Source organism: Lontra canadensis, unplaced genomic scaffold (assembly GCF_010015895.1).
Source record: "Lontra canadensis isolate GAN:19392208 unplaced genomic scaffold, GSC_riverotter_1.0 scaffold42, whole genome shotgun sequence".
NCBI lineage: Eukaryota > Metazoa > Chordata > Mammalia > Carnivora > Mustelidae > Lontra > Lontra canadensis.
This window is the reverse complement of record NW_022631036.1, coordinates 6,880,227-6,905,482: the sequence shown is the minus strand read 5'-3', so window position 1 is coordinate 6,905,482 and position 25,256 is coordinate 6,880,227. Positions and strand designations below refer to the sequence as shown.

Here is a 25,256-nt window from a genome sequence, read left to right as displayed (position 1 = left end):
GGGGAGGGGCAGAGGGAGGAGAAGCAGGCTTCCTGCTGAGCGAGGAGTCCAATGTAGGGCTAGATTCCAGAACCCTGAGATCATGACCTGAACTGAAAGCAGACGCTTAACCAACTGAGCCACCTAAGTGCCCCAATAAGTGTTTTATAAATTGTTTAAGTTTTCAGTTTTTTGGGGTTTTTTTTTTAAGTTTTATTTTGAACTAAGACTTCCAGAAAATTTGCAAAAATTTCAGTCTCTTATCTCTCCTTTGCTCATCTTCCTCTGGTGTTAACATATAACTGTAGTAAAATTATCAAAACTAGGAAGTTAACATTGGCACAGTACTAGTAACTACTCTATAGACCGGAGTTGAATTTTGTCAGTTTTCCGACCACTGTCCTTTTCAGTTCTGAGGTCTGGTCCAGGATCTCACTTGCATTTAGTTGTCATGTTTCAGTCCTTCGTATCTGTGATAGTTTCTCAGCCTTCTCTTGTTTTCCATGACATTGATGCTTTTAAGAGCAAATGCCAGTTATTTGTAGAATATTCCTCAGTTAGGGTTTGTCTGATGTTTTCTTATGATTGGAGTGAGGTTATGCATTTTTGGCAAGAATACTCCAGAAGTGATGCTGTAGCTTTCTCGGTGCATGGTTCAGAGACTACATGATGTTGATTTGTTTTACCACTGTTGCTGTTAATCTCGACTTGGTTAAGGTGATGTTTTCCCAGTTTCTGCATTTTAAAAGATTTCTCTGTTCTTCCCACAAAGGAAAAAAAAAAAAAAAACACTGGAAAAAAAGTGTTTGCCAGGGAACCAGGAAATCTGGGTTGTGATTCTGGGGATTTAGTTCGCTACCCCAAAACTTCTGTTTTGTCTGAATCTTCATTAAATGTTGGTGGAAGGAGTATATCACTGCCATTGAAAAGTCCAAAATATGTTTGAAGAACTTGTTGGACATTTACCAGTATTCTTATTTCTTGGATTCTTGGCTGGAAGGGCTGCATGAAAGAAAGATGTTTTAAAGCCTTATCTTCCTCTTGCACTACTTCTAATGTAACTTATAGTTAAAAACAAAAAGAAGTTTAATGATATGAATTTCAAATTTTACCACTATTTTATTTTTGTTGGTAACTTAAGCTAAAAAAAATTTAACGTGCAGTGTAGTTATAATCATACTTGATTTTGTGTAGGCTGTTCAACAGGTTATTACTAACCTACGAATTGGGCAGATAGAACTTCGTTCTGAGGATTCTCCAGATATTTTGCCATATTCTCATGAAAGGCGAGTTGAAAAGCTAGTTGTTCCCCTTGGTGAAGAACTTGCAGCCATCCAAAAGGCATATATCCAGGTAAGCCATTTTTATTACTATTCAGGGTTTTCACAAATAATGTCTTTATTTTATTTTGTAGAACTTGGCTGTGAGAATATATAGTTATATCATTTTATATAATTAGCATGTTGAAAAATTACTTGAAATTAAAATTTTTGGAGTTAGTACCACGTTTTAATTGTTAGTTACCATTAGTTAAAGAGGAAGTACAAAATGATGGACCATTTCTAGAGCCAATTACAGCCTTTTTAAAAAAAGTACACCTATTGATTGCAGTATAAAACACATATAAATTGAGGAGTGTACAAAATCTAAGTGTGAACAGCTCAGTGAATTTTCACATAGAAAACACACTTATAACACAAGTCCAGATTTAACCAGAAGTTTCTTTGTAAGAAAATATATTTTCAGTATTTTTCCTCCTGTATCTCTTATACAGCATTGATTCTCAACTGAGGGCAGTTTTGTCCACCTGGTGACATTTGGCAATGTCTTTTTTTGGGGTGGGGGCAATGTCTTGACACATTTTTGGGTATCATAACTGGAGGGGGTGGAGAGTAGAGTTGCTACTAAAATCTAATGTGTAGAGGCTAAGAATGCTGGTTAACATTCTGTAATGAACAAGAGTAGTCCTCCAACAACAAAGGATTATCTGGGCCAAGTGTCAATATTGTAGTTTTTGAGAAATTGCTTGGCCAGTTATCAATTTCAATGGGAAAAATTTGAGGTAACACACTATTTTTCTCTAGTTCATAATTAGTGTCATGCTAGGAGAACATCTTGTTCTCATATCTTCATTGTTACAGATTAAAGATGCCTGGAAATTCTTTGACACTCCTCCTATTTCCTTTTCCTTCTAATCTAGACTGGCTCTGTGACTGACTTTGACCACAGAATGTGATAAACCTCAAGTAAGCCATGATGAACCTCAGCTAAGCTGTGTTTAGGAGAAAGGAGGAACCTGTTGATAGCTAGAATCGAGGGTGTAAACATATGGCTATAGTTGAGGTATTACACTTAACATTCAGCCATTCAGGGCTCCAGACATCAAAGCACAGAGTTTAGTTGTCCCTGCAGTGCCCTGACAATCCTTTTTTTTTTTTTCTTATCATTTTTTTAACAAAGATTATTTATTTATTTATTTATTTGACAAACAGAGATCACAAGCAGGCAGAGAGGCAGGTAGAGAGAGAGAGAGAGAGAGAAGCAGGCTCCCCGCTGAGCAGAGAGCCCAATATGGGGCTTGATCCCAGGACCATGAAATCATGACCTGAGCCAAAGGCAGAGGCTTAACCCACTGAACCATCCAGGCACCCCTCTTTTTTATTTTTAACACTTTATTTTATTTTTAACATTTTACTTTGCAGTGGTTTTAGACTTTCAGGAAATATGCCCAAATAATATAGAGAATTCCAATGGGGAGTTCAAATGTCCTGTTTCTCAGTATACTTTGCTCTCTAATTTTAGCATGCAATGATGGTTATTGCCTGCTACAGTTAATTGTTATGTTTGCTTAATCACGGTTTCTCCTTTCTCTCAATTTTTTTATGTTTGTCAATTAAAATTCATTTATTAATTTAATTCTTTTATCAGTATAGACTAATAGATTTTTTTTTTCCTATCCGCTACAATCTAATATTGATATCAGTATGAGTTTTGTTGCCCAGATTGCTCCAACTTTGGCCATTTAGAGTTCCTTGTGTCCTTTAGACATGCATTTTTTTTTTTTTAAACACTTCTTAACTTTCTGTCTTCACAAGATATTTTGTGCTCATTTGGTATTTCTCGTGTTCCAGCCATGGAATCAACCATTTCTCCAAGGAATCCTTATTACTTTTAGGAAAGAATGGTAATTTGAAACCAGTATCTGTGTATTGGGTATGCTCATTGTTAATGCAGTATCTTGGCCTGAGCTCTCAGTGACATGCTTGAATTCTTACTTGAAGAATTAGAATCATGAGCAAATAAAATGGTTGTTATTTTAATTTATGATGTTTTCAAGTACTTTGTTATATAGGAATAGATAGCCAAAATATTCATCTATCATTTAACCTTTAATAAGTCTTTCTTAAAGAAAAGTTCTATAGGAATATGCTTTATTTTTGTTTTCAAATTATTTGTGACAAAATTTTAAGTATTATTAAGATATGGCAAAGTATTTCCCGTGATCATTTCCTTTGTGATTAAAAATTTTTTCTAGGGGCGCCTGGGTGGCTCAGTGGGTTAAGCCGATGCCTTCGGCTCAGGTCATGATCTCAGGGTCCTGGGATCGAGCCCCGCATCGGGCTCTCTGCTCAGCAGGGAGCCTGCTTCCCTTCCTCTCTCTTTGCCTGCCTCTCTGCCTACTTGTGATCTCTCTGTCAAATAAATAAAATCTTTAAAAAAAAAAAAATTTTTTTTCTATCTGGGGCGCCTGGGTGGCTCAGTTGTTAAGCATCTGCCTTTGGCTCAGGTCACGATCCCAGGGTCCTGGAATTGAGTCTCACATCGGGCTCCCTGGTTGGCAGGAAGCCTGCTTCTCCCTCTCCAACTTTCCAAACTGCTTGTGTCTCTCTTTCTGTCAAATAAATAAATATTAAAAACAATTTTTTCATTTAAATATAGTTGGCACACAATGTTAAAATAGTTTCAGGTGTACAGCATAGTGATTTGACAAGTTTATATATTATGCTATGCTCACTACAGTGTAGCTACCATACAACATTACTATATCATTGATTATATTCCTTATGCTGTACTTTTTATTCCTGGGACTTACTCATTCCATAACCGGAAGCCTGTATTTCCCACTTCCCTTCACCTATTTTCTCAACCTCCTCCCCTCTGGGAACCATTATTTTGTCTCTGTATTTATAGATCTGATTCTGCCTTTTGTTTTCTTGCTTATTCATTGTTTGTTTGTTTTTTTTTTTTTTTTAGATTTCACATATGAGTAAAATCCTATGGTATTTGTCTTCCTCTGTCTCACTAATTTCACTTATAATAACCTCTAAGTCTCTCCATGTTGTCACAAATGGCATGATTTTGTCCCTTTTTTGACTGTAATCTTCCATTGTGGATATCTATCTACCTATACACACCACGTTTTCCTTATCAGTTTGACTACTGATGGACACTTGGGTTGCTTCCACATCTTGGCTCTTGTAAATAATGCAATAAACATAAGGGTGCATGTATCTTTTAAAACTAGTGTTTTCATTTTCTTTGGGTAAATACATAGTAGTGAAATTATTGGGTCATATAGTAGTTCTGCCTTAATTTTTTGAGGAAACTGCATGCTGTTTTCCACAGTTGCTTTACCAATTTATATTCCTAGCAACACCATATAAGGGTTCTTTTTCTCCACATTCTCACCAACACTTGTTATTTCTCATCTTTTTGATTTTAGCCATTCTGACAGGTGTGAGGTGATATCTCATTGTGGTTTTGATTTGCATTTCCTTGATGCTGATGATGAGTGGTATTGAGCATCTTTTCTTCTCTGTTGGCCATCTGAATATCATCTTTGGAAAAATGTCTATTCAGGTCCTCTGCTAGTTTTTTATTTATTTTTTTAAAAAGATTTTATTTATTTATTTATTAGAGAGATCATGTGCGCAAGTTAGGGGAGGGACAGATAGAGAGGGAGAAGCTGACTCCCTGCTGAGCAGGGAACCCAACATGAGGCTCCATTCCAGGATCCTGGGATTATGACCTGAGCCGAAGGCAGCTGCTTAACTGACTGAGCCACCCAGGCACCCCTCTGCTCATTTTTTAAATCAGATCTCTTTTTGGTGTTGAATTTTATAAGCTCTTAAATATTTTGGATATTAACCCCTTATCACATAAGTTGTTTGCAGATATCTTCTCTAATTCAGTGGGTTGGTTTTTCATTTCGTTGATGGTTTTCATTGTAATGCAGAGCTTTCTTTTAAAATTTATTTTATTGGGGTGCCTAGGTGGCTCAGTGGGTTAAAGCTTCTGCCTTCAGCTCAGGTCTCGATCCCAGGGTCCTGGGATCGAGCCCCACATCGGGCTCTCTGCTCAGCAGGGAGACTGCTTTCTTCTCTCTCTCTCTCTCTCTCTCTCTCTGCCTGCCTCTCTGCCTACTTGTGATCTCTGCCTGCCAAATAAATAAAATCTTTTTCAAAAAAGGTTATTTTATTTATTTAATTAATTATTTTAAGTAAACTCTTTGCCCAACTTGGAGCTTGAACTCATGACCCCAAATCAGGAATCACATGCTCTTCTGAGGCACCTGGGTGACTCAATCGTTAAGTATCTGCCTTTGGCTCAGGTCATATTCCCAGTGTCCTGGGATTAAGCCCTGCATTGGGCTCCCTGCTCAGTGGGAAGCCTGTTTCTCCATTTTCCACTCCCCCTGCTTGTGTTCCCTCTCTTGCTGTCTCTCCCTGTCAAATAAATAAAATCTTAAAAAAAAAAAATGGGGGGGGTGACATGCTCTTCTGAGGACTGAGCTAATCAGGCATCTCCAGAAGCTTTTTATTTTGATACAAAAATCATCTCCTTAATACTAGTACATCTTGTCATGATTAAAATCATTCCATTTATCAGGATATAAAAATTATAATTTGTATAAACAAATATGATAGGCATTTCATTTTATTGATGCTTTTGAATGGTTCTGTAGGTGATAAGATCAGCAAAACTGGCAGGGATGAAAAATAAAACTACTAAAAAGCCCTATTTTAGGAAATAGAATTAGGCAAAAATTTAAACTGTTAATTACGCATTGCTGTACTAGGCCTTCATCCCTAGGTCTCTATTTTCATTCACTGTGCCATCAAGCTCATCCTGCATTAGGACTTTTTGTCTGCTCTTTCCAATGCCTGATATGCTCTGTCCTCAGAACTCGTCATCATTCAGACGTCAACTCAAATATTACCTCTCTAGAGAGACCATCTTTGTTTACCTTACTTAATAGTGACTCCATTTCCCTTCAAAACTCTATAGTATTTCTGTGTTTTGGGTTCTTAAATGCATTTATTGTAATAGAAGCTCTCTTTATTCACTCATTATTCTTTGCTTCCCTTCATTGGATATAAACTTTATGAAAGTAGCAACTTCATTTGTCTCAGCTACAAATTTCTAGCCTTTGGAACAATGTGTGACATATAGTAGATGCTTAATAAATATTTCTTGAAAGAATGAATCAACAAATCAAATTGAATGTACTCAAGAAATTTTGATTTAATCAGCAAGACTACAAACATTTATGCTAGACTTTGTTCTTCATATTGAAGATGCAGCATTGAGAAATCAAAGGTCCTTTATTCATTGTGCTTAGATTACAGCATGTGTAGGTTAGGAAGGGAGGGGAGTTAAGAAATACACAGATAAGCACATATGTTCTTGAATTATAGTTGGAGCCAATAGTTGCTTGTGCTGACTCTTCATATAGATATAATCTGGGGATAAATGTTAAGTACTTTTAAGTTTTGTTGTTATTTTGTGTGTTTACTTAAAAATTTATTTTAAGTGGTACCTCGGTGGCTCAGTCATTAGGCACCTGCCTTTGGCTTGGGTCATAATCCCAGGGTCCTGGGATCGAGCCCCGAATCAGGCTCTCTGCTCAGTGGAAAGCCTGCTTCTCCCTCTCTCACTCCCCCTGCTTGTGTTCTCTCTCTCTTGCAGTCTCTCTCTGTCAAATAAAATCTTTAAAAAAAATTATTTTAAGACAAACTTTACTCAATATGTAACTTCTATTTTAATATGTGAGAAAATGTATTTGAAAAAGGACTTTAAGCTTAAACTAAATTTCACTGAAATTTGCAGGTTTTGGAGGCATTTGCCAGTTCTTTGATTCAGAGGAATGTTTTGATGAGAAGGGATATCCCCAATCTAACAAAATACCAGATAATTTTGGCAAGAGATCAATTTAGGAAAAACCCATCTCCAAATATTGTGGTAGGTATATTTAAATTAATTTTGAAGAGAGGTTAAGTTTTTGTTTAGACCCAAGATAAAATGTAAATAATGATTTTTTGGATATATATTAGCTCATCAAGAATTCAGATATTATCTATATAGTTTATAAAAAGCATGAAAAAGTCTAGCAAAAATATGCTTTAATGCTTTGAATTAAGATAATTTTATCTTCTAACTTTTAATAAAGACTTGGTATTTTAGTTCATTTCTGTTAGTGCCATGAGGGGGGTAGAATATAACTAACTTTTATAACTAGTCTTAACTCTTGATACTAGAGGCTGGAGGAAGCATCATAGTAAGCTTCTTATTTCCAATCTTCCTAGGAAAAAAAACAATAGATGGATAGGAACAAACCCATCAAGGTAGGTCCAAAGTCAGAAGAGATGCTCACAAGCCAAAAAGCACTCAGTCATTCTTTGAACTGAGAGATAATGCATTTGCAAAAGAACAGAGGCAATTGAATGAAGGTATGAAGGAGTCCGTGAACAAGCCAATGTAGCTGAGGTAAAAGATTAAGAAAGTCAGATATGATAGTTAATCTAGGCTGTAAGCACATAAGAGTAGCTTTAAATGTTACACCGAGAAATGTAGACTTTATCTTGTAGTATCTAGGGAACCACTAAAGGAACCTTTTCTGTAAAATTAGAGTATATTATACTAAACTTTAATAAAGTATTGTAATTTCTGCTAGTCATTAAAGGTTCATTGAAATTTTAGGTATTAAATATAAACCTTCTGATCTTGATCTTACTGATGAGAGTTTGTATTTTGCAGAGAGGTGGTTTAGGTAATTGCGGTGCCGTTTTAGGGCATTTATCACTACCCTGCAGACATTTAAAATAACTATTACTGAAATTAAATGCTACTAAAGATGTAAGGTAGAGAATAATATAGTCTTTATCTTTAATAAAGGAAAATAATTAAAACTTATTCTCAGTGGTCTCTTTTAAAAATTATCCTATCATAGAGCGCCTGAGTGGCTCAGTGGGTTAAAGCCTCTGCCTTCAGCTCAGGTCATGATCCCGGGGTCCTGGGATCGAGCCCCACATCGGGCTCTCTGCACATCGGGGAGCCCGCTTCCTCCTCTCTCTCTGCCTCTCTGCCTACTTGTGATCTCTGTCAAATAAATAAAATATTAAAATAAATAAATAAATAAAAATAAAAATTATCCTATCATATAGTTATACTTGCTGTTATGCTCTCATAAAAGGAATATGTAGGGGCGCCTGGGTGGCTCAGTTGTTAAGTATCTACCTTCGGCTCAGGTCATGATCCCAGGGTCCTGAGATCCAGCCCTCCATCCAGCTCCCTGCTTAGCGGGAAACCTGCTTCTCCCTCTTCCTCTGCCCCTGCTTGTGTTCCCTCTCTCACTATGTCTCTCTCTGTTTGATAAATAAATAAAATCTTAAAAAAAAAAAAAAAGACTAGGCATTTCCTTGAGAGTAGTGGTTAAAAGCACAAGGACCCTGAGCCAGATTTCATGGGTTCAAATACTGGCTTTACAGCTTTCTTGTGTATATAATGGGCAAAACCATAGAACCTACCTCCCAGGTATTAGGATTAAGTGAATTTGTGTAAGTAATGTGCTTAGAACAGTGTCTGGTCCTAGGACAGTGTCAAATGTTATTGATGTTAAGTGTTAGTGTTAAACTGTCTAATTAAATTTTGTTCTGGTGCCAGTAACATTTATGAGCATAGGCCATCATGTGACTTATTTTCCATTGTATCCCAATTATCTGTCTCTGTGCTTGATATGTAGTAGGTACTTGTTAAATAGTTTTGAAAGAAAAAAGGAATCTATATATACTGCTAATAATTTACCTAGAAAGAGAAAAAATATATGACAAGTTATTTCTCTCCATCACTTATTCTCTTTAAAATGTAAATTTTGTATTGAGTTAAAGAAAAAATAAAGAGGGACAAATTTTATATGGAAAATACACTGGCACTATGTCCTACGACATTCAGTAGGTAGACCTTCAGTAGAGTGATAAGTTTCACACAGAACATGTATCTTTAGTTCTTCCTCTGGTTAAATTCGATATGTGCTTTTTTTTTTCCTAGGGAATACAACAAGGCATAATTGAGGGAGAGTTTGCTATTTGTATTAGTTTATATCATGGTTATGAATTATTGCAGCAAATGGGAATGAGATCATTATATTTCTTCCTTTGTGGAATTATGGATGGAACTAAAGGTAAATTATATGAAATTATTTAAGGGAGTAATGACATATTATTATTTTGGTTAAACATGTGTTGAACAGTTTGGGTTACTTAAAGATGCTTTATTTTAACAAGGAATAAAATAAGGGTGCCTGGCTGACTTAGTCAGTAGTGTGTAGCTCTTGATCTCGGGATCATGAATTTGAGCCCTCCTTTGGGCCTAGAGATTATTTAAAAAAACAAAAACAGAACAATTACAAAAACAACAAAAAGCTATTAAATAGTTATAAAAAATGATTTTGCCTTTTTGTTTTTGCTAAACTGGTGATAAAAAGCAAGTAATTCATTAATGCAAATGTGAACGTGGAGCTGGAAATAGTTGCTGGCTTTCATGTTTGAATTAGAAAAGTTTATATTTATTGCTAAAGTGTAATTTCTTTTTAATAAATAATTTTGATTAATTTTGCTATTATATTTATTAATTTGGAAAATCTTTTCCTAATTTCTGAAGGAATGACTCGGACAAAAAATGAACTTGGCCGAAATGAGGACTTCATGAAACTCTATAATCATCTACAGTGCATGTTTGCACATACATGTGGTACTTCAGCAAATGGCTTTTCTACTATCCAAAAAGGTGTGGTTTTTCTTTTAAAATTTTATATTAGTTCTCTTTATCAGATTGATTTTGAAATTTTGCTCCATCGAGCCATGTATCTATCATTACTTCTTTCTATAGCAACAGGGCTATTAAATGCTTAAAGATTTTATTCTTTAAGTTACGATAAATATATATTCCAAATTTGTAAACTTTAAATATATACTAGATGTTAATAGTAGTTGGTATTATTAGTGAAAATTCTCAGAACTACCAAAAACTGATTTATAACTTAACTAAATACATACTTTTCCCTTCTACTTTGCTGCTGATTTCTTTCAGAATGAAATTATAATAAAAATTCAGGGGCGCTTGGGTGGCTTAGTCAGTTGATCATCTTATTCTTGATTTCCGTTTAGGTCATGATCTCAGGATTGTAGGATTGAGCCCCATGCTGGGCTTCATACTCAGTGGAGAATCTGCTGGCGATTCTCTCCCTTACTCTCTCTCTCCCCCTAAAATAAGTAAATAGATAAGTCTCTAAAGAAAAATTCAAAGTTTATTTTATGGTAGGGCTTATGTGCTACACAGATGCTACTTACTTAAATGAATAGAAAAAAAGTCAAATCTATTTTGAAGATTTTATTTATTTGAGAATAAAAGAGCATGAGCATGAGTTGGGGGAGAAGCAGACTCCCCACTGAGCAGAGAGCCAGCCAGTCCTTGTTCCCAGGACCCTGAGATCATGATCTGAGCCGAAGGCAAATGCTTAACTGACTGAGCCACCCAAGCATCCCAAAAATCCTTTTTTTTTTTTTTAAGATTTTGTTTATTTATTTGACAGAGAGAGAGATCACAAGTAGGCAGAGAGGCAGGCAGAGGGAGAGGAGGGAAGCAGGCTCCCTGCTAAGCAGAGAGCCCGATGCAGGGCTCGATCCTAGGACCCTGAGATCATGACCTTAGCTGAAGGCAGAGGCTTAACCCACTGAACCACCCAGATGCCCCCAACAAATCTATTTTGAAAAGGATAATTAAAATACATTAATGTAATTGAATGGAAAATATATAACAATTTTTTGGTGGTTTTGTTTTTGTTGTAGGAGATAAAGATAAGAAATTTTTTTATAGTCATCCAAAGTTAAAGAAATTAGAAGAAATTGTAGTTGAACACTTCAGGTCATGGAATGGTAAGTCATGTTTGTAACTTCAAGGCAAGACAAAGCTACTGAAAGAGCTTTGTGGTCACACTTTATGGAAAAGATAGGCTTTTAATTACTCTGGATAATAAACCTAAAAAAGAAGCTTTAATAAATTTTGGGAGAGGGGACAAGGGAAATGGTCAAAAAGCTAAGAATAAAGTAGTCCATGAAAAAGAAAATTAAGTCTGGGAAAAAAGAAGGCAAGCAGACAGTAAAGCAATATATAATATAATGGTGGGGAAAAGTAAAATGGGTAAGGAGATACTCATGGAGGAGTGCTATTTTATATAGGGTGTTAGGGAAAGCCTGTCTCTAGGGTGATGTTTGAGCTGTTACTTGATGGAAGTGAGGAAGCAAGCCTTGTGGATTTTTAGGGGTTGATCATACCAGGCAGAGAGAATAGAAGATTCAAAGTCCCTGAGGCAATGGGGTGTTTGATATGATTAAGGATCAGTAAACAAACAATGCCACTGGAGTAGTATAATGAGGGTAAGATTGGTCTAGGTGAAAATTGAAGAGGTAGCCAGGGACCAGATCATATATGGCTTATAGGCCAAGTCAAGACTTTGGTTTTTATTCTATAAATGTTTATGCTTTGTGAAATCATTATAGGGACATTTAGAGCAGTAGAGTGATGTTATCTGACTTACATTTTTAAAAGATCACTCTGGTAGCTTTTGCCGAGTGTCAACATTAGCCACTTAAGAGACTATAGTCATAGTTTAAGAAGATAACAGTTGATGGTAGCTTGTACCAAGAAAGTAGTAGTGGAGATTCTAAGTGATTATAGATTCTAGAGATATTTTGAATTTGGAGCCAACAGTATTTGCTGATAGATTAGACATAGAATATGAAGGGAAAAAAAAGAAACCTATGAGTGTGTGTATGTGTTTTGAATAATTACATGAACCAAGAAAAAATTAAGAACAGCATACAGAAGAAAGAGCAAACAGATTTAGATGCTTTTGACAGATCTGTGTGGAGATGTGTAAGCATTGAATAAGTGAATCTGGATCTCAGAAGAATGGTCTTGGCTTTCTTTTGCTTTTTTTTTTTTTTAAATCGGAGAGAGAGAGAGATTGAGAAAGTGAGCACAAGTGGGGGAGTGGCAGGCAGAAGGAGAAGCAGGCTCCCCACTGAGAAAGAAGCCTGATGTGGGACTTGATCCCAGGACCTTAGTATCATGACCTGAGTGAAATGCAGCCGCTTAATCGGCTGAGCCACCCAGGTGTCCCCAGGCTATTTTTAATCTCTTCACATGTATATGAATAAATTTTGAAATCACAGCATAAAGATAATATTTAAAGTTTCAGGAATGGTTATGATCACATTACCAGGAATACAATTTAGAGATGAGAGGACCCAGAATGTAGTCCTGAAGAATACCAACATTTACAGTTTAGTGGAGGGGTACCTGGCTGGCTTAATTGGTTGAGCATGTGACTCTTGGTCTTGGGTTGTGAGTTTAAGCCCCACCTTGGGTGTAGGGGTTACTTAAAAATAAAGTCTAAAAAAAAAAAAGAAGAAGAAGAAGACAAAGAGGAAAAATCCGCCAAAGAGGTTAAGAAAGATGGATAAGTGAATGGCAGAGAAGCTTAAGAAAGAGACTATTTCAGTAGGAAGGAGTGGACTGGGTTAGATGCTGCTGAGACGTGTGGTAAAATGAACTAAAAAGTGATCATCGATTTGGCAATATGGAAGTTATTGGGACTTTGGTAGAGGACCTTCAGTAGAATGGAGGTAGAAAGGCAGGCTGTAGCCAGTTGAAGGTGATAGGGTTTGCATTGAAAGTAGCAGTTGGTCAGGAGTTGGTCAGATGCAGAGGCTTGATAATTCAAAGGAGGTTTATCTAGAATAATTTTTGCTCTTTCCTTAGGTATTATAAATCAACTTTACATATATTAAATCATTTAATTTGTAGGGTTGTTATGAAGACTAAATGAGTTAATATAGAAAATGCTTAGTGCAGTCCCTGGCATGCACATAAAGATTAATTAATAGATATCATAGGAAAGTTTAAAAATAAAACATACAAAAAACCCATACAACTTTCAGTTATTAACCATTTGCCATGTGCAATTGGTGTGTGCAATTAACCAATTGTTATGGGCAAGTCCATATACTTTATATTCCATTCATTTTAGATATGAAGAAATTAAAGCTTAACAGGATTAACTGTCATGGTTACACATCCCCCAGAGAGTTAAGTGGCCCACCTTCAAAGATCATGTTCTTATTTGTGTATTCTGCTGCCTCCCAAGCACAGAGACCTTGAGATCAGCTTTGTGATTGACTATAGGAGGTAGTCTATAGTTATCCTTGGAGAATTTGAAAATATCATAGGTTCAGGGGCAGAATCCATGGCCTGGATTGAGAGAGTGCTTTTAGTGGACAAAAAGAAAAGGGAATATTTATGAAATCAGTGGGAGCACTACAGTTCTGGGATTCTGACTTAGAAGATAAAGGAGAATAACTGGCATCATGCATGAATTGGACTGGTTAAAAATGAGTCCGGTAATTTTTATTTGATTTGTTTAGGATTTTATTATGACAGCCAATGAGACGTAGGAAGCTAAGAGTATTAAAATTACTAGGAGGAAAACCAGCAAAGTTTTAAGATATCTGAAATTACTTTTTTTTGAAACAAATTCATTTGTATAAGTTTCAGGGTTGTCTTGAAATAATTCTTGGGTATATGCTTTTTAAAAAAGTTGTAATTGAAATATTTTTTGGTTCTATAGCTCAAAACACCTCTGAAAAGAAATGTGATGAGACCAGGGTTATGATCTTCTCTTCATTTCGAGATAGTGTTCAAGAAATTGCAGAAATGCTTTTACAGCATCAGCCAGTTATTAGAGTGATGACTTTTGTTGGCCATGCCTCAGGGAAAAGCGTGAAGGGATTTACCCAGAAGGAGCAACTGGAGGTAATTACTTTGGGAGATGATGAAGACTAAAAAAAAATTGATTTTAGCTTTGTACGTATGCCTCTTTTGTTTTAACTCATTGCTCAATCAGCTACTTCTTAAAAATAATTTTATAGTATACATATAAATAAACATAGGCGTATTTTGAAAGATCAAAGAGTGCTTTGTGGTTTTGAGACTTTTTTTCAAGTAAGGTAATGTACAGTGGTTAAGCAGAATGGCTCTGAAATCATACTACTTAGATTGGAATCTTGGCCCTACCACTTAAAAGTTTCTTTACTTCTTGTGCCTCAGTTTTCCTTATCTGTAAATATAGTTCTTGTAGTTGTTGTGAGCATTAAATGAAATCATACTTTGGCGCCTTCAGTAAATGTTTACTTTTTTTAAAGTCATGTTTGTTATATATTCTAAAGAAATAATGAACTTATTTCTTTTTTCTATTATTTATAAAAATCTGAATTTAAAAATGTCATTGGTGGGCTGCGTGAGTGGCTCCCTTGGTTAAGTGTCTGATTCTTTTTTTTTTTTTTAATAATTTTATTTTTTATAAACATATATATATATATTTTTTCCCCCAGGGGTACAGGTCTGTGAATCTCCACGTTTACAAACTTCACAGCACTCACCATAGCACATACCCTACCCAATGTCCATAACCGCCCCCCTCCGAACCCCCCTCTGCCCAGCAACCCTCAGTTTGTTTTGTGAGATTAAGAGTCACTTATGGTTTGTCTCCCTCCCAATCCCAACTTGTTTCATTTACTCTTCTCCTACCACATTAACCCCCCATGTTGCATCTCCTCTCCCTCATATCAGGGAGATCATATGATAGTTGTCTTTCTCTGATTGACTTATTTCGCTAAGCATGATACCCTCTAGTTCCATCCACGTTGTCGCAAATGGCAAGATTTCATTTCTTTTGATGGCTGCATAGTATTCCATCATATATATATACCACATCTTCTTTATCCATGATACTCTCCATAGATGCTGAAAAAGCATATGTGTCTGATTCTTGATCTCACTTCAGGTATCAATTTCAGGGTCCTGAGTTCAAGCTCTGCATTGGGCACCATGCTGGATGTGGAGCAAAAAAGAAAGAAAGAAACATGTAAAAATATGGCCAGTTGTACCGGGGTGGCTCAGTTAAGCTTCTGACTCTTGATTTTGGTTCAGATTATGGTCTCAGAGTCATGAGATCGAGCCCTATGTCAGGTTTTGTGCTGGGCATGGAGTGTCTCTTTCCCTCTACCACTGTGTCTGCTCCCCTAAACCCCATGTGCTCTCTCAAAAAAGAAAAAAAATTTATTCATTTATGCTCTGAATAAGAGTCATAAGTTTTCTAAGGGCTGGTTTTTTTTTTGGTTTTTTTTTTTTTTTTTTTTTGGTGTGGAAATTTTAGACTATTGATTTTTTAAAACTGTATACAAGTTTTTGAAGGTTAGCTGTAGTCTACATTTGAATAGTCACTGACAATTAGGTGTGTATTTAATATCTAATTACTTTTGACAGATCTTGATTTTGTAAACATGAGTAAGAAGAATCCTGTTCTTTAAGTGTCTTTTATACCAGTCCTCATTGCACTTAGAAGAGTCTGTTTAAGCTGACTGTATCTGGTGAGGACAGTCTAAGAGGTCTTCCTGGGTCAGAAAAAGAATACCTTTACCCAATTCAAATCTGATTATATGTATTTTAAAAGGTTTGGATATCTAGCAGGTTATTATTACTACTTCTAACATTTATATTTAAATGAAAAATGAAGTGGATTTTTGTCTGGGGTGTTAAACATTTTGAGATACTAATAGTACCCAGCCTAATCTCTGGCCAGTTTTGATATTACCTAAAATCATTATTTCCTGAGTTTGTCAGGTACCATAAGAAACCTTATTGATTTTATATTGACTTTGTCCTTTCCTCACTTATATCAATAATATTTTTATGTAGGCCAGAGTAACAACCCTTTTTATTATTCCTGCAATAATTGCTTTCCTTAGAGGAGTTTTATTCTAAAATAAGCTTTTGTGGAAATAGTTGTACTTAAATTATTCACTTATTTAGAAAAAGGAGATGACGTCAGGGAAGAAGTAGAAGCCAGATCCTTTAGAACTTTATAAGTCATTTCCATTTTTTATAAAAAAAAAAGTTTTTCTTTAAATTTCAGTTAACATAGAGTATAATAGTAGTTTCACAATATAGTGATTCAACACTTCCATACAACACCCAGTGCTTGTCACACAAGTGCCTTTCTTAATCCCCATCACTTACTTTAGCCCTACCCCTACCTGCCTCCCCTCTGGTAACCATCTCTTCTCTATAGTTAAGAGTCTGTTTCTTGGTTTGCCTCTCCCCGCCCCCCCTTTGGTCATTTTTGTTTTGTTTTGTTTTTGAAAGATTTAATTTATTTATTTGAGAGAGAGTGAGAGCAAGCTGGGGGAGGGAGAAGGATAAGCAGAGTCCTCACTGAGCATGGATCCCAATGTAGGGGTCAGTCTGAGGACCCTGAGATCATGACCTGAGCCCAAATCAAGAGTCAGACATTTAATCTACTAAACCACCCAGGCACTCCTCATTTTTGTTTCAAATTCCACATATGAGTGAAATCATAATGGTATATGTCTTTCTCTGACTGACTTATTTCACATAGCATAATACTCTTTAGCTCCATCCATGTCCATACAAATGGAAAGATTTCATTCTCTTTTATGGATGACTAATATTCAATTGTATGTATATATGACCTCTTATTTATCCATTCGTCAGTCAATAGACACTTGGGCTGTTTCCATAATTTGGTTATTATAGTTAATGTGCTAAAAACATAAACATGTATCCCTTTGAATTAGTGTTATTGTATTCTTTGGGTAAATACCTAGTAGTACAATTGCTGGATCATAGGGTAGTTCTATTTTTAACTTTTTGGGGAACCTCCATACCATTTTCCACAGTGGCTATACTAGTTTGCATTCCCACCAACAGTGCACCAGTGTTCCTTTTTCTCCCCATCCTGGTCAGTAACTGTTGTCTCTTGTGTTGTTGACTTTAGCCATTCTGACAGTTGTAGGGTGCTGTCTCATTGTAGTTTTGGTTTGTATTTTCTTTTCTTTTTTTTTTTTTTTAAAGATTTTATTTATTTATTTATTTGACAGAGCGAGAGACATAAGCAGACAGAGCAGCAGAGGGAGAGAGAGAAGCAGGCTCTCCACTGAGCAGGGAGCCCCATGTGGGGCTTGATCCCAGGACACTGAGATGATGACCTGAACCGAAGGCAGTCACTTAACTAACTAACCCACCCAGGCGCCCCTGATTTGTATTTTTCTGATGGTCAGTGATATTGAGCATCTTTTCAAGTATCTGTTAGCCATTTTGATGTCTTCTTTTGACATGTCTATTCATGTTTTCTGCCCATTTTTAAATTGGGTTGTTCATTTTTTGGATGTTGAGTTTTCCATTTCTTATGTATTTTGGGTACTAACCATTTATCACATCTGTCATTTGAAAATACCTTCCCTCATTCTGTAGGTTGCCTTTTAGTTTTGTTGATTGTTTCCTTTGCTATGTAGAAGCTTTTTATTTTGATGTAGTCCTAATAGTTTATTTTTGCTTTTATTTCCCTTGCCTCAGAAGAAGTTGCTATAGCCAGTGTCAAAGAGGATATTGCCTATATTCTCCTCTTGATTTCACATCCATTTTGAATTTGTTTTTGTGTGTGGTATAAAAAGTAGTCCAGTTTTCCCAACATCATTTGTTGAAAAGATTGTCTTTTTCCTGTTGGATATTCTTTACTGCTTTGTCAAATATTAATTGACCATATAGTTGTGGGCTTATTTCTGGGTTTTCCATTCTGTTCCACTGATCTCTTGTCTGTTTCTGTGCCAGTACCATACTATTTTGATCACCACAACTTGGTAATATAACTTGAAGTACAGAATTGTGATACATCCAACTTTACTTTTCTTTTTCAAGATTGCTTTGGCTATTCAGGATCTTTTGTTCTTCCATACAGATTGTAGGGTTGTTCGTTATAGCCCTGTGAAAAATGCTGTTGGTATTTTTTAGGGATTGCTTTGGGTAGTATAGACATTTTAACAATCTTTGTTCTTCTAATCCAAGAGCATGGAATTTTTTCTATTTCTTTGTGTCAGCTTCAGTTTATTTCATCAGCATTTTATAGTTTTCAGAGTACAGGTCTTCTTTTCACCTCTTTTGTTAGATCTATCCTTTGGTATCTTATGGTTTTTGCTGCAATTATAAATGGGACTGATTCCTTAATTTCTCTTTTTGCTGCTTCATTACTGGTGTATGGAAATGCAACAAATTTCTGTATATTGATTTTGTATTCTATAACTTTGCTGAAATTATTTATCAGTTCTAGCAGTTTTTTAGTGCAGGCTTTGGCATTTCTGTATAGAATATCATGTTCTCTGCAAGTAGTTTAAGTTTGACTTCTTCCTTGCCAATTTGGATGCCTTTTATTTTTTGTTGTTGTTGTTAGACATCTGATTTGTGAGGCTAGTATGTTAAATAACAGAGGCAAAAGTGGACATCCCTGTTTGTTCCTGACCATAGAGGAAAAGCTCTCAATTTTTCCCCATTCAGGATAATATTAGTTGCAGGTTTTTCATAGATGGCATTTGTTATGTTGAGGTATATTTCCTTTAAACCTATGTTGTTGAGGGTTTTTATCATCAATGGGTGCTGTACTTTGTCTCTTTTGTCAAATCCTTTTCTGCATCTATTGAAAGGATCATATGGTTCTTATCCTTTCTTTCACTAATATGTATCATTTGGTTGATTTGCAAATATTGAAACACCCTTGCAACCCAGGAATAAATCCCACTTGGTCATGGTTAATGATTATTTTTTTTTTTTAAGATTTTTATTTATTTATTTGACAGACAGAGATTACAAGTAGGCAGAGAGGCAGGCTGAGAGAGAGAGGGGGAAGGAGGCTCTCCACTGGGCAGAGAGCCTGACGTGGGGCTCAGTCCCAGGATGCTGGGATCATGACCTGAATCGAAGGCAGAGGCTTTAACCCACTGAGTCACCCAGGCACCCTGGTTAATGATTATTTTTAATGTATATTTGGATCTGGTTTGCTAATATTTTATCAAGAATTTTTGCATCCATGTTCATCAGGAATATTGACCTGTTGTTCTCTTTTTTAGTGGTCTTTAGTTTTAGTATCAGTGTAATGCTGGCCTCATAAAACGAATTTGCAAGTTCTCCTTCCTTTTCTATATTTTGGAATAGTTTGAGGAGAATAGGTATTCACTCTTCTTTAAATGTTCGGTAGAATTGCCCATGAAGTCATCTGGCCCTGAACTTTTGTATCTTGGGAGATTTTTTTTTTTTTTTTTAAGATTTATTTATTTATTTATTTTTATAGATTTTATTTATTTATTTGACATACAGAGATCACAAGTAGACAGACAGAGAGAGAGGAGGAAGCAGGCTCCCTGCTGAGCAGAGAGCCCAATGTCGGGCTCAATCCCAGGACCCTGGGATCATGACCTGAGCTTAAAGCAGAGGCTTTAACCCACTGAGCCACCCAGGTGCCCCAAGATTTATTTATTTATTTGAGAGAGAGAGAGAGACACAGGGAGAGAGGGAACACAGGCAGGGGGAGTAGGAGTGGGAGAAGCAGGCTCACGAAGCAGGGAACCTGATGTGGGGCTTGATCCCAGGATGCTGGGTCAAAGGAGATGCTTAACGCCTAAGGAACCCAGGCGCCCCATCTTCAGAGATTTTTGAATACTGATTCCGTTTCTTTGCTGGTTATCAGTCTGTTCAAGTTTTCTGTTTCTTTCTGTTTCAGTTTTGGGTACTTGATATTTTTTTAGGAATTTATCTCTTTCTTCCAAGTTGTCCAATTTGTTGGCATATAGTTTTGCATAATACTATCTTGTAATTATTTGTTTTTCTGTGGTGTTGGTCATTATTTCTCCTCTTCTATTCATGATTTATTTGGGTCCTTTCTCTTTTCTTTTTGATAAGTGTGGCTAGAGTTTTATTACTTTTATTGATTTTTTTTTTTTTCCCCCAAAGAACCAGCTCCTGGTTTCATCGATCTATTCTATTGTTTTATCTGTTTGTGTTTTTGTTGTTGTTGTTTTAGTTTCTATATCATTTATTTGTGCTCTAATCTTTATTATTTCTTTCCTCCTGCTGGTAGGCTTCTTTTGTTGTTCTTTTTCTAGCTCCTTTAGGTGTAAGGTTGGGTTGTTCATATGAGATTTTTTTCTCCCCTTTTGAGATAGGCCTGTATTGCTATCTACTTTCCTCTTAACGACTGCTTTTGCTGCATCCTGTGGATTTTGGACCATTCATTGTGTCTTCATTTTCATTTGCTCCCGTTGTTTTTTTTTTTAATTTTAATTTCTTTGATTTCTTTGTTGATCCATTTGTTGTTTAGTAGCATGTTGTTTAACCTCCATATATTTGTGGTCTTTCCAAATTTTTTCTTGTGGTTAACTTCTGGTTTTATAACATTGTGGTCAGAAAAGTTTCATTGTATGATTTTAATCTTTTTGTATTTGTTGAGGTCTCTTTTTTTTTTTTTTAAGACTTTATTTATTTGAGAGAGAAAAAGAGTGTGGGAAAGAGAGCATAAACGGTGTTGGGGAGGGACAGAGAGAGAGAGAGAGAGAGAGAAGCAGACTCCCTACCGAGCAGGGAGCCCATGTGGATCTCAGTCCCAGGACCCTGGGATCATGACCTGAGGCAAAGGCAGATGTCCCGCCAGCTGAGCCACCTGGGTGCTCCTGTTTGAGGCCTCTTTTGTGACCTAATATGTGATCTGTTCTGGAGAATATTCCATGTACATTTGAAAAGAATGTGTGTTCTGCTGTTTAAGGATAGAATGTTCTGAAAATATTTGTTAATTCCATCTGGTCCAGTGTGTCATTCATAGCCACTTCCTTTTTTATATTATGTTTAGATGATCTGTCTGGTGATGTAAATGGGGTGTTCTCATTTTAATAACTTTGGCTTGTATTATGAGTGAGATGGGAAAAGAAGCCCTTGGAGAGTGTGAAGCAGAGTAGGGTCATGACCCTAAAATAGTTTATATTTTATTTTTTTAAAGGTTTTATTTATTTTTTGAGAGAGACATACACAGTGAGAGAGGGAACACAAGCAGGGGAGTGGGAGAGGCAGAGGCAGGCTTCCCACTGAGTAGGGAACCTGATGTGGGGCTCAATCCCAGGACTCTGGGATCATGACCTGAGCCAAAGATAGACCCTTAATAACTGAGGCACCCAGATGCCCCTCTATTTATATTTTGATAAAAATCACACCAGTTGCTGTCTTAATAAAATATACGAGACCTGGGATGCAAACAGGAAGACCTATTAGAAGTCTTATTATCAAGCTAAGTCTCATGGTGGCTTAGACTAGAGTGGTAGCAGGGAAAGTTATGAGAAATGGTTGGATTCTGGATATATTTTGAAGGTCAAGCTGAGGGGATTTTTTTTTGCAAATTAGAGCAGGGTATGAGATTGAGAAGTGTGAAGGATGACTTCAGGAATTTGGCCTGAAAAACTGAAAAGAGCTACTATTAATGAAGATAGATAAGATTTCAAGAAAAGCAGGCTTTGGAGAGAAATATCAGGTGTTTGGTTCTGGATGAGTTAACTTTGGTATGACTATGGGATTAGTGTTTTTCTGAATATGAAAATTGATGGAGGATTAGTTTATTTCCCCCTTAGTATGTCACAGATACTTTTGAACATTACAATAATAATGAACTAATTAAAAAAAAGTAAAATCAATGAAAACAATGTTCATGGCCAAATTTTTTATTATTAAAGCCAACAAACATAATATTGCTCTGTCATTTCTAAACACCTACTCTTGGGGTGCCTGCATGGCTTAGTCGTTAAGTGTCTGCCTTCAGCTCAGATCATGATCCCAGGATCCTGGGATCAAGCCCCACGTCTGGCTCCCTGCACAGTGGGGAACCTGCTTCTCCCTCTCCCATTTACCCTGCTTGTGTTCTCTCTCTTGCTGTCTCTTTTTCAAAAAAAAACCAAAAAAACAAAAAAACAAACCAACAAAATAAACACCTACTCTTAAGTTTGTATTTATGTTATTGTGGGCTAGTGGGCTAGTAATAAACAGTATGTGAACCAAACCAGTAATAAATAGTTCGTGAACTATAGTTTGAGCAGCACTGTTTTATTTTTTTAATTTTTTAAATTTTATCTTTTTAAGATTTTTGTTTATTTGAGAGAGAGAGAAAGAGAGAGAGAGAGAGTAAGTAGGAGCAGTGGGGAGGGGTAAAGGAAGAGGGAGAAGCAGACTCCCTGCTCAGCAGGGAACAAGATGCCAGACTTGATCCCGGGACCCGTGGATTATAATCAGAGCCGAAGGCAGATGCTTAACCAACTGAGCCATCCAGGTGCCCATGAGTAGCATTGTTTTAAAAGTAGAGATGTTGAATAAACAATCAAATATATAAATCTTGAAGTTTATTAACATGTGTACCTTATGTTATACATGGGAGATATGCAGGGAAAAATGAGTAATTTCCTAAGGTGGTTTAGAATTGACTTAAATACCATATTAATAGGGAAAGGAGAGGAGGAACATAGGCTTCATAGGCGAGATATTTGGGAAAGATGAATGGGGCCTTAGAAGAATAGAAGGGAGGTGTGATAGTTTGTAACCAAGTTTGTCTGGCTGTAGTGATGGCTTTTAGTCTCCTCTCCTATATGAATCGATTTTTTCTGGTTGATGAAAATCCTGTGGAGCGGATTTATGACAATTGAGTTCCTTCTGTTTTTGGACAGATAAAAGGGAGAGGAATCTTCTCCCTGCTTTTGCTACTTTTCAAGTGTCTATACAGCTCAAAATAATATATCAAAGCAGCATATTTTGGGGCAGCATGCCCTAAACTCCCACAGTCATATTTTGGGATGGCATTATTTTGCTGCCCTTCACTGGAATGGCAGCATAGAAGGTAAGATAGGAATTTAGGAGTAGTAAAATTTTCACTTTAGATAGACCAAACAATAAATTTAGGTCTAGGGTATGATTAGCAAGCTGTAATTGCTCTGGGCTCTTTACCTGCCCATAGCCCTTTAGTGACACTTAAATGATATCTTGGGTTTCTAATTTGTATAAACTGAACAATCCTTTTTGGCATCACAACCATTATGAAAGCAAAGGCATTAGGACTGCCGTTTGCATTTTACCACAGTCTGTTTTGGTTTATATTGCCATATTGGTACTTCTTTTCCATTTCCATAGTATCCTGGGTTCTGATTTCACCATTTTTGGGTGAGTGGAAAAAGTATGCTTTGATCTACAAGTCTCTTACATTTGTCTTTGGTTATTTTAAAATCACTTTTATTTTAGGTTGTGAAACAATTTCGTAGTGGTGGTTATAACACATTGGTTTCTACTTGTGTTGGTGAAGAAGGTTTGGATATAGGAGAAGTTGATCTTATAATATGTTTTGATGCCCAGAAGAGCCCAATTCGCCTTGTACAACGAATGGGTAGAACTGGCCGCAAACGTCAAGGCAGAATAGTTGTTATCCTTGCCGAAGGACGAGAAGAACGTGTAAGTAGACTTGTAGAAATGTGATTTGATAATTGAAATTTGAGAAATATAGTTTAAAGTAAATATTGGTCTGTTAACATTTGAAGACCCAAAAATGTGTAGGAAATTATGGTTGATTTTTCCCCCCCTACTTTTTAGAAGATTGAGTATTTTTCTCTTGTAGTTAGGAGAATTTTTAACTAGATTCTGTTTTGTAATTTTTATCCATATAAAGGAACACATTTTTCTACTTTAGTATTAATTTAGGGATACTTAGATACAAAAATCAATATGTATTATTATTTTTTAAATCTTTGAGAGATCTTTAGCTCCTTTTTTTTTTTTTTTTAAGATTTTATTTATTTAAGAGAGAGCCAGAGAGAACATGAGTTGGGGAACAGGGAGAGGGAGAAGCAGGCTCCCCGCTGAGCAGGAAGCCCTAGGAGTGAGGTGGAGGCCGGGAGGAGGCTCAATTCTAAGACCCCAGGATCAGGACCTGAGCTGAAGGCAGATGCATAACCTACTGAGCCACCCAGGTGCCCCTCACTATCAATTTTGTTTTAGTATTTCCCTATCCTTCTAAGGGCTGTTTTTTGTTTTTAGTTTAGTTTTTTCTTCTGTTTTTAAATATAGTGAACTGAGAATGGATTTTACATTCTGCCTAAACTAATCAACCAACCAACAGCAGTATGTGCTAGATACATTATGTGGCCTGCAAAATCTAAAGTATTTACTTTCTGGCCCTTTATGGAGAAGTTTGTTGATGCCTATACAAAATGATAAAAAACTTAAATTATATTCACACTTGGCTGCAATCTTGAGTGACAGACCTTCCTGGAATATGATGTTATACCTAATATTATTTTGTTTGTTACACTAAAATTATTAACTAACTTTTGTAACTCAGTGGAACTGTTTCCTTGGGCAAATATGTAGGTTCATATTAAAGATTCTTTAATTAATTATAGCAGTTATAAAAATTGATTTAAATTGTTTTATAGGCCCTTTAAAAATCATCCTGAAAAATGAACTTTTCCCCTGATACTTTTCATGTGATTATAGCATATTATGTAACATTTATTTTATCTGTAAAATGATTTCAATAAAGTAAATGCCTGGCAGCTTATAAAAATTTATGTCTTATCAATGAGTGGAATTAGGTTCTAACTGTATTACCTTAGGCAAACCACTTAACCTCTGTATTCAGATGTTAGTTTTCTTATCTGTAAAATAATCACAATGGCCCACATTTAATAAGGACCTACTCTCCTTGGCAGTGTTCTAAGTGTGTCAGATGCATTATTTCATTTAATCCTGTATGGGGAATAATGGTTTTCTTGTATGTAGTTAAGAAAACTGAAGTGTAGGGCACCTGGGTGGCTCAGTCGGTTAAGCCTCTGCCTTTGGCTCAGGTCATGATCCTGGGGTCCTGGGATCGAGCCCCGCATCAGGCTCTCTGCTCAGCAGGGAGCCTACTTCCCCCTCTCTGCCTGCCTCTCTGCCTACTTATGATCTCTCTCTGTCAAATGAATAAATCAAATCTTAAAAAAAAACCCAAAAACTGAAGTGTAGAGAGATGAAGT

General features: G+C 36.3%; 1 protein-coding gene across 2 annotated transcripts in view; it reads left to right on the top strand.

Moving 5' to 3' along the window:
• The window catches only part of FANCM (FA complementation group M), a 63,364-nt gene that overhangs the window by 4,814 nt on the left and 33,294 nt on the right, over positions 1-25,256 (top strand). For both annotated transcript variants that reach the window (XM_032871195.1, XM_032871196.1), the window contains exons 4-10: positions 1,174-1,332; positions 7,090-7,221; positions 9,307-9,439; positions 9,919-10,044; positions 11,106-11,192; positions 13,946-14,130; positions 23,488-23,694. In XM_032871195.1, the coding sequence (XP_032727086.1) occupies positions 1,174-1,332; positions 7,090-7,221; positions 9,307-9,439; positions 9,919-10,044; positions 11,106-11,192; positions 13,946-14,130; positions 23,488-23,694 (1,029 nt within the window). The remainder of the gene's footprint in view (positions 1-1,173; positions 1,333-7,089; positions 7,222-9,306; positions 9,440-9,918; positions 10,045-11,105; positions 11,193-13,945; positions 14,131-23,487; positions 23,695-25,256) is intronic.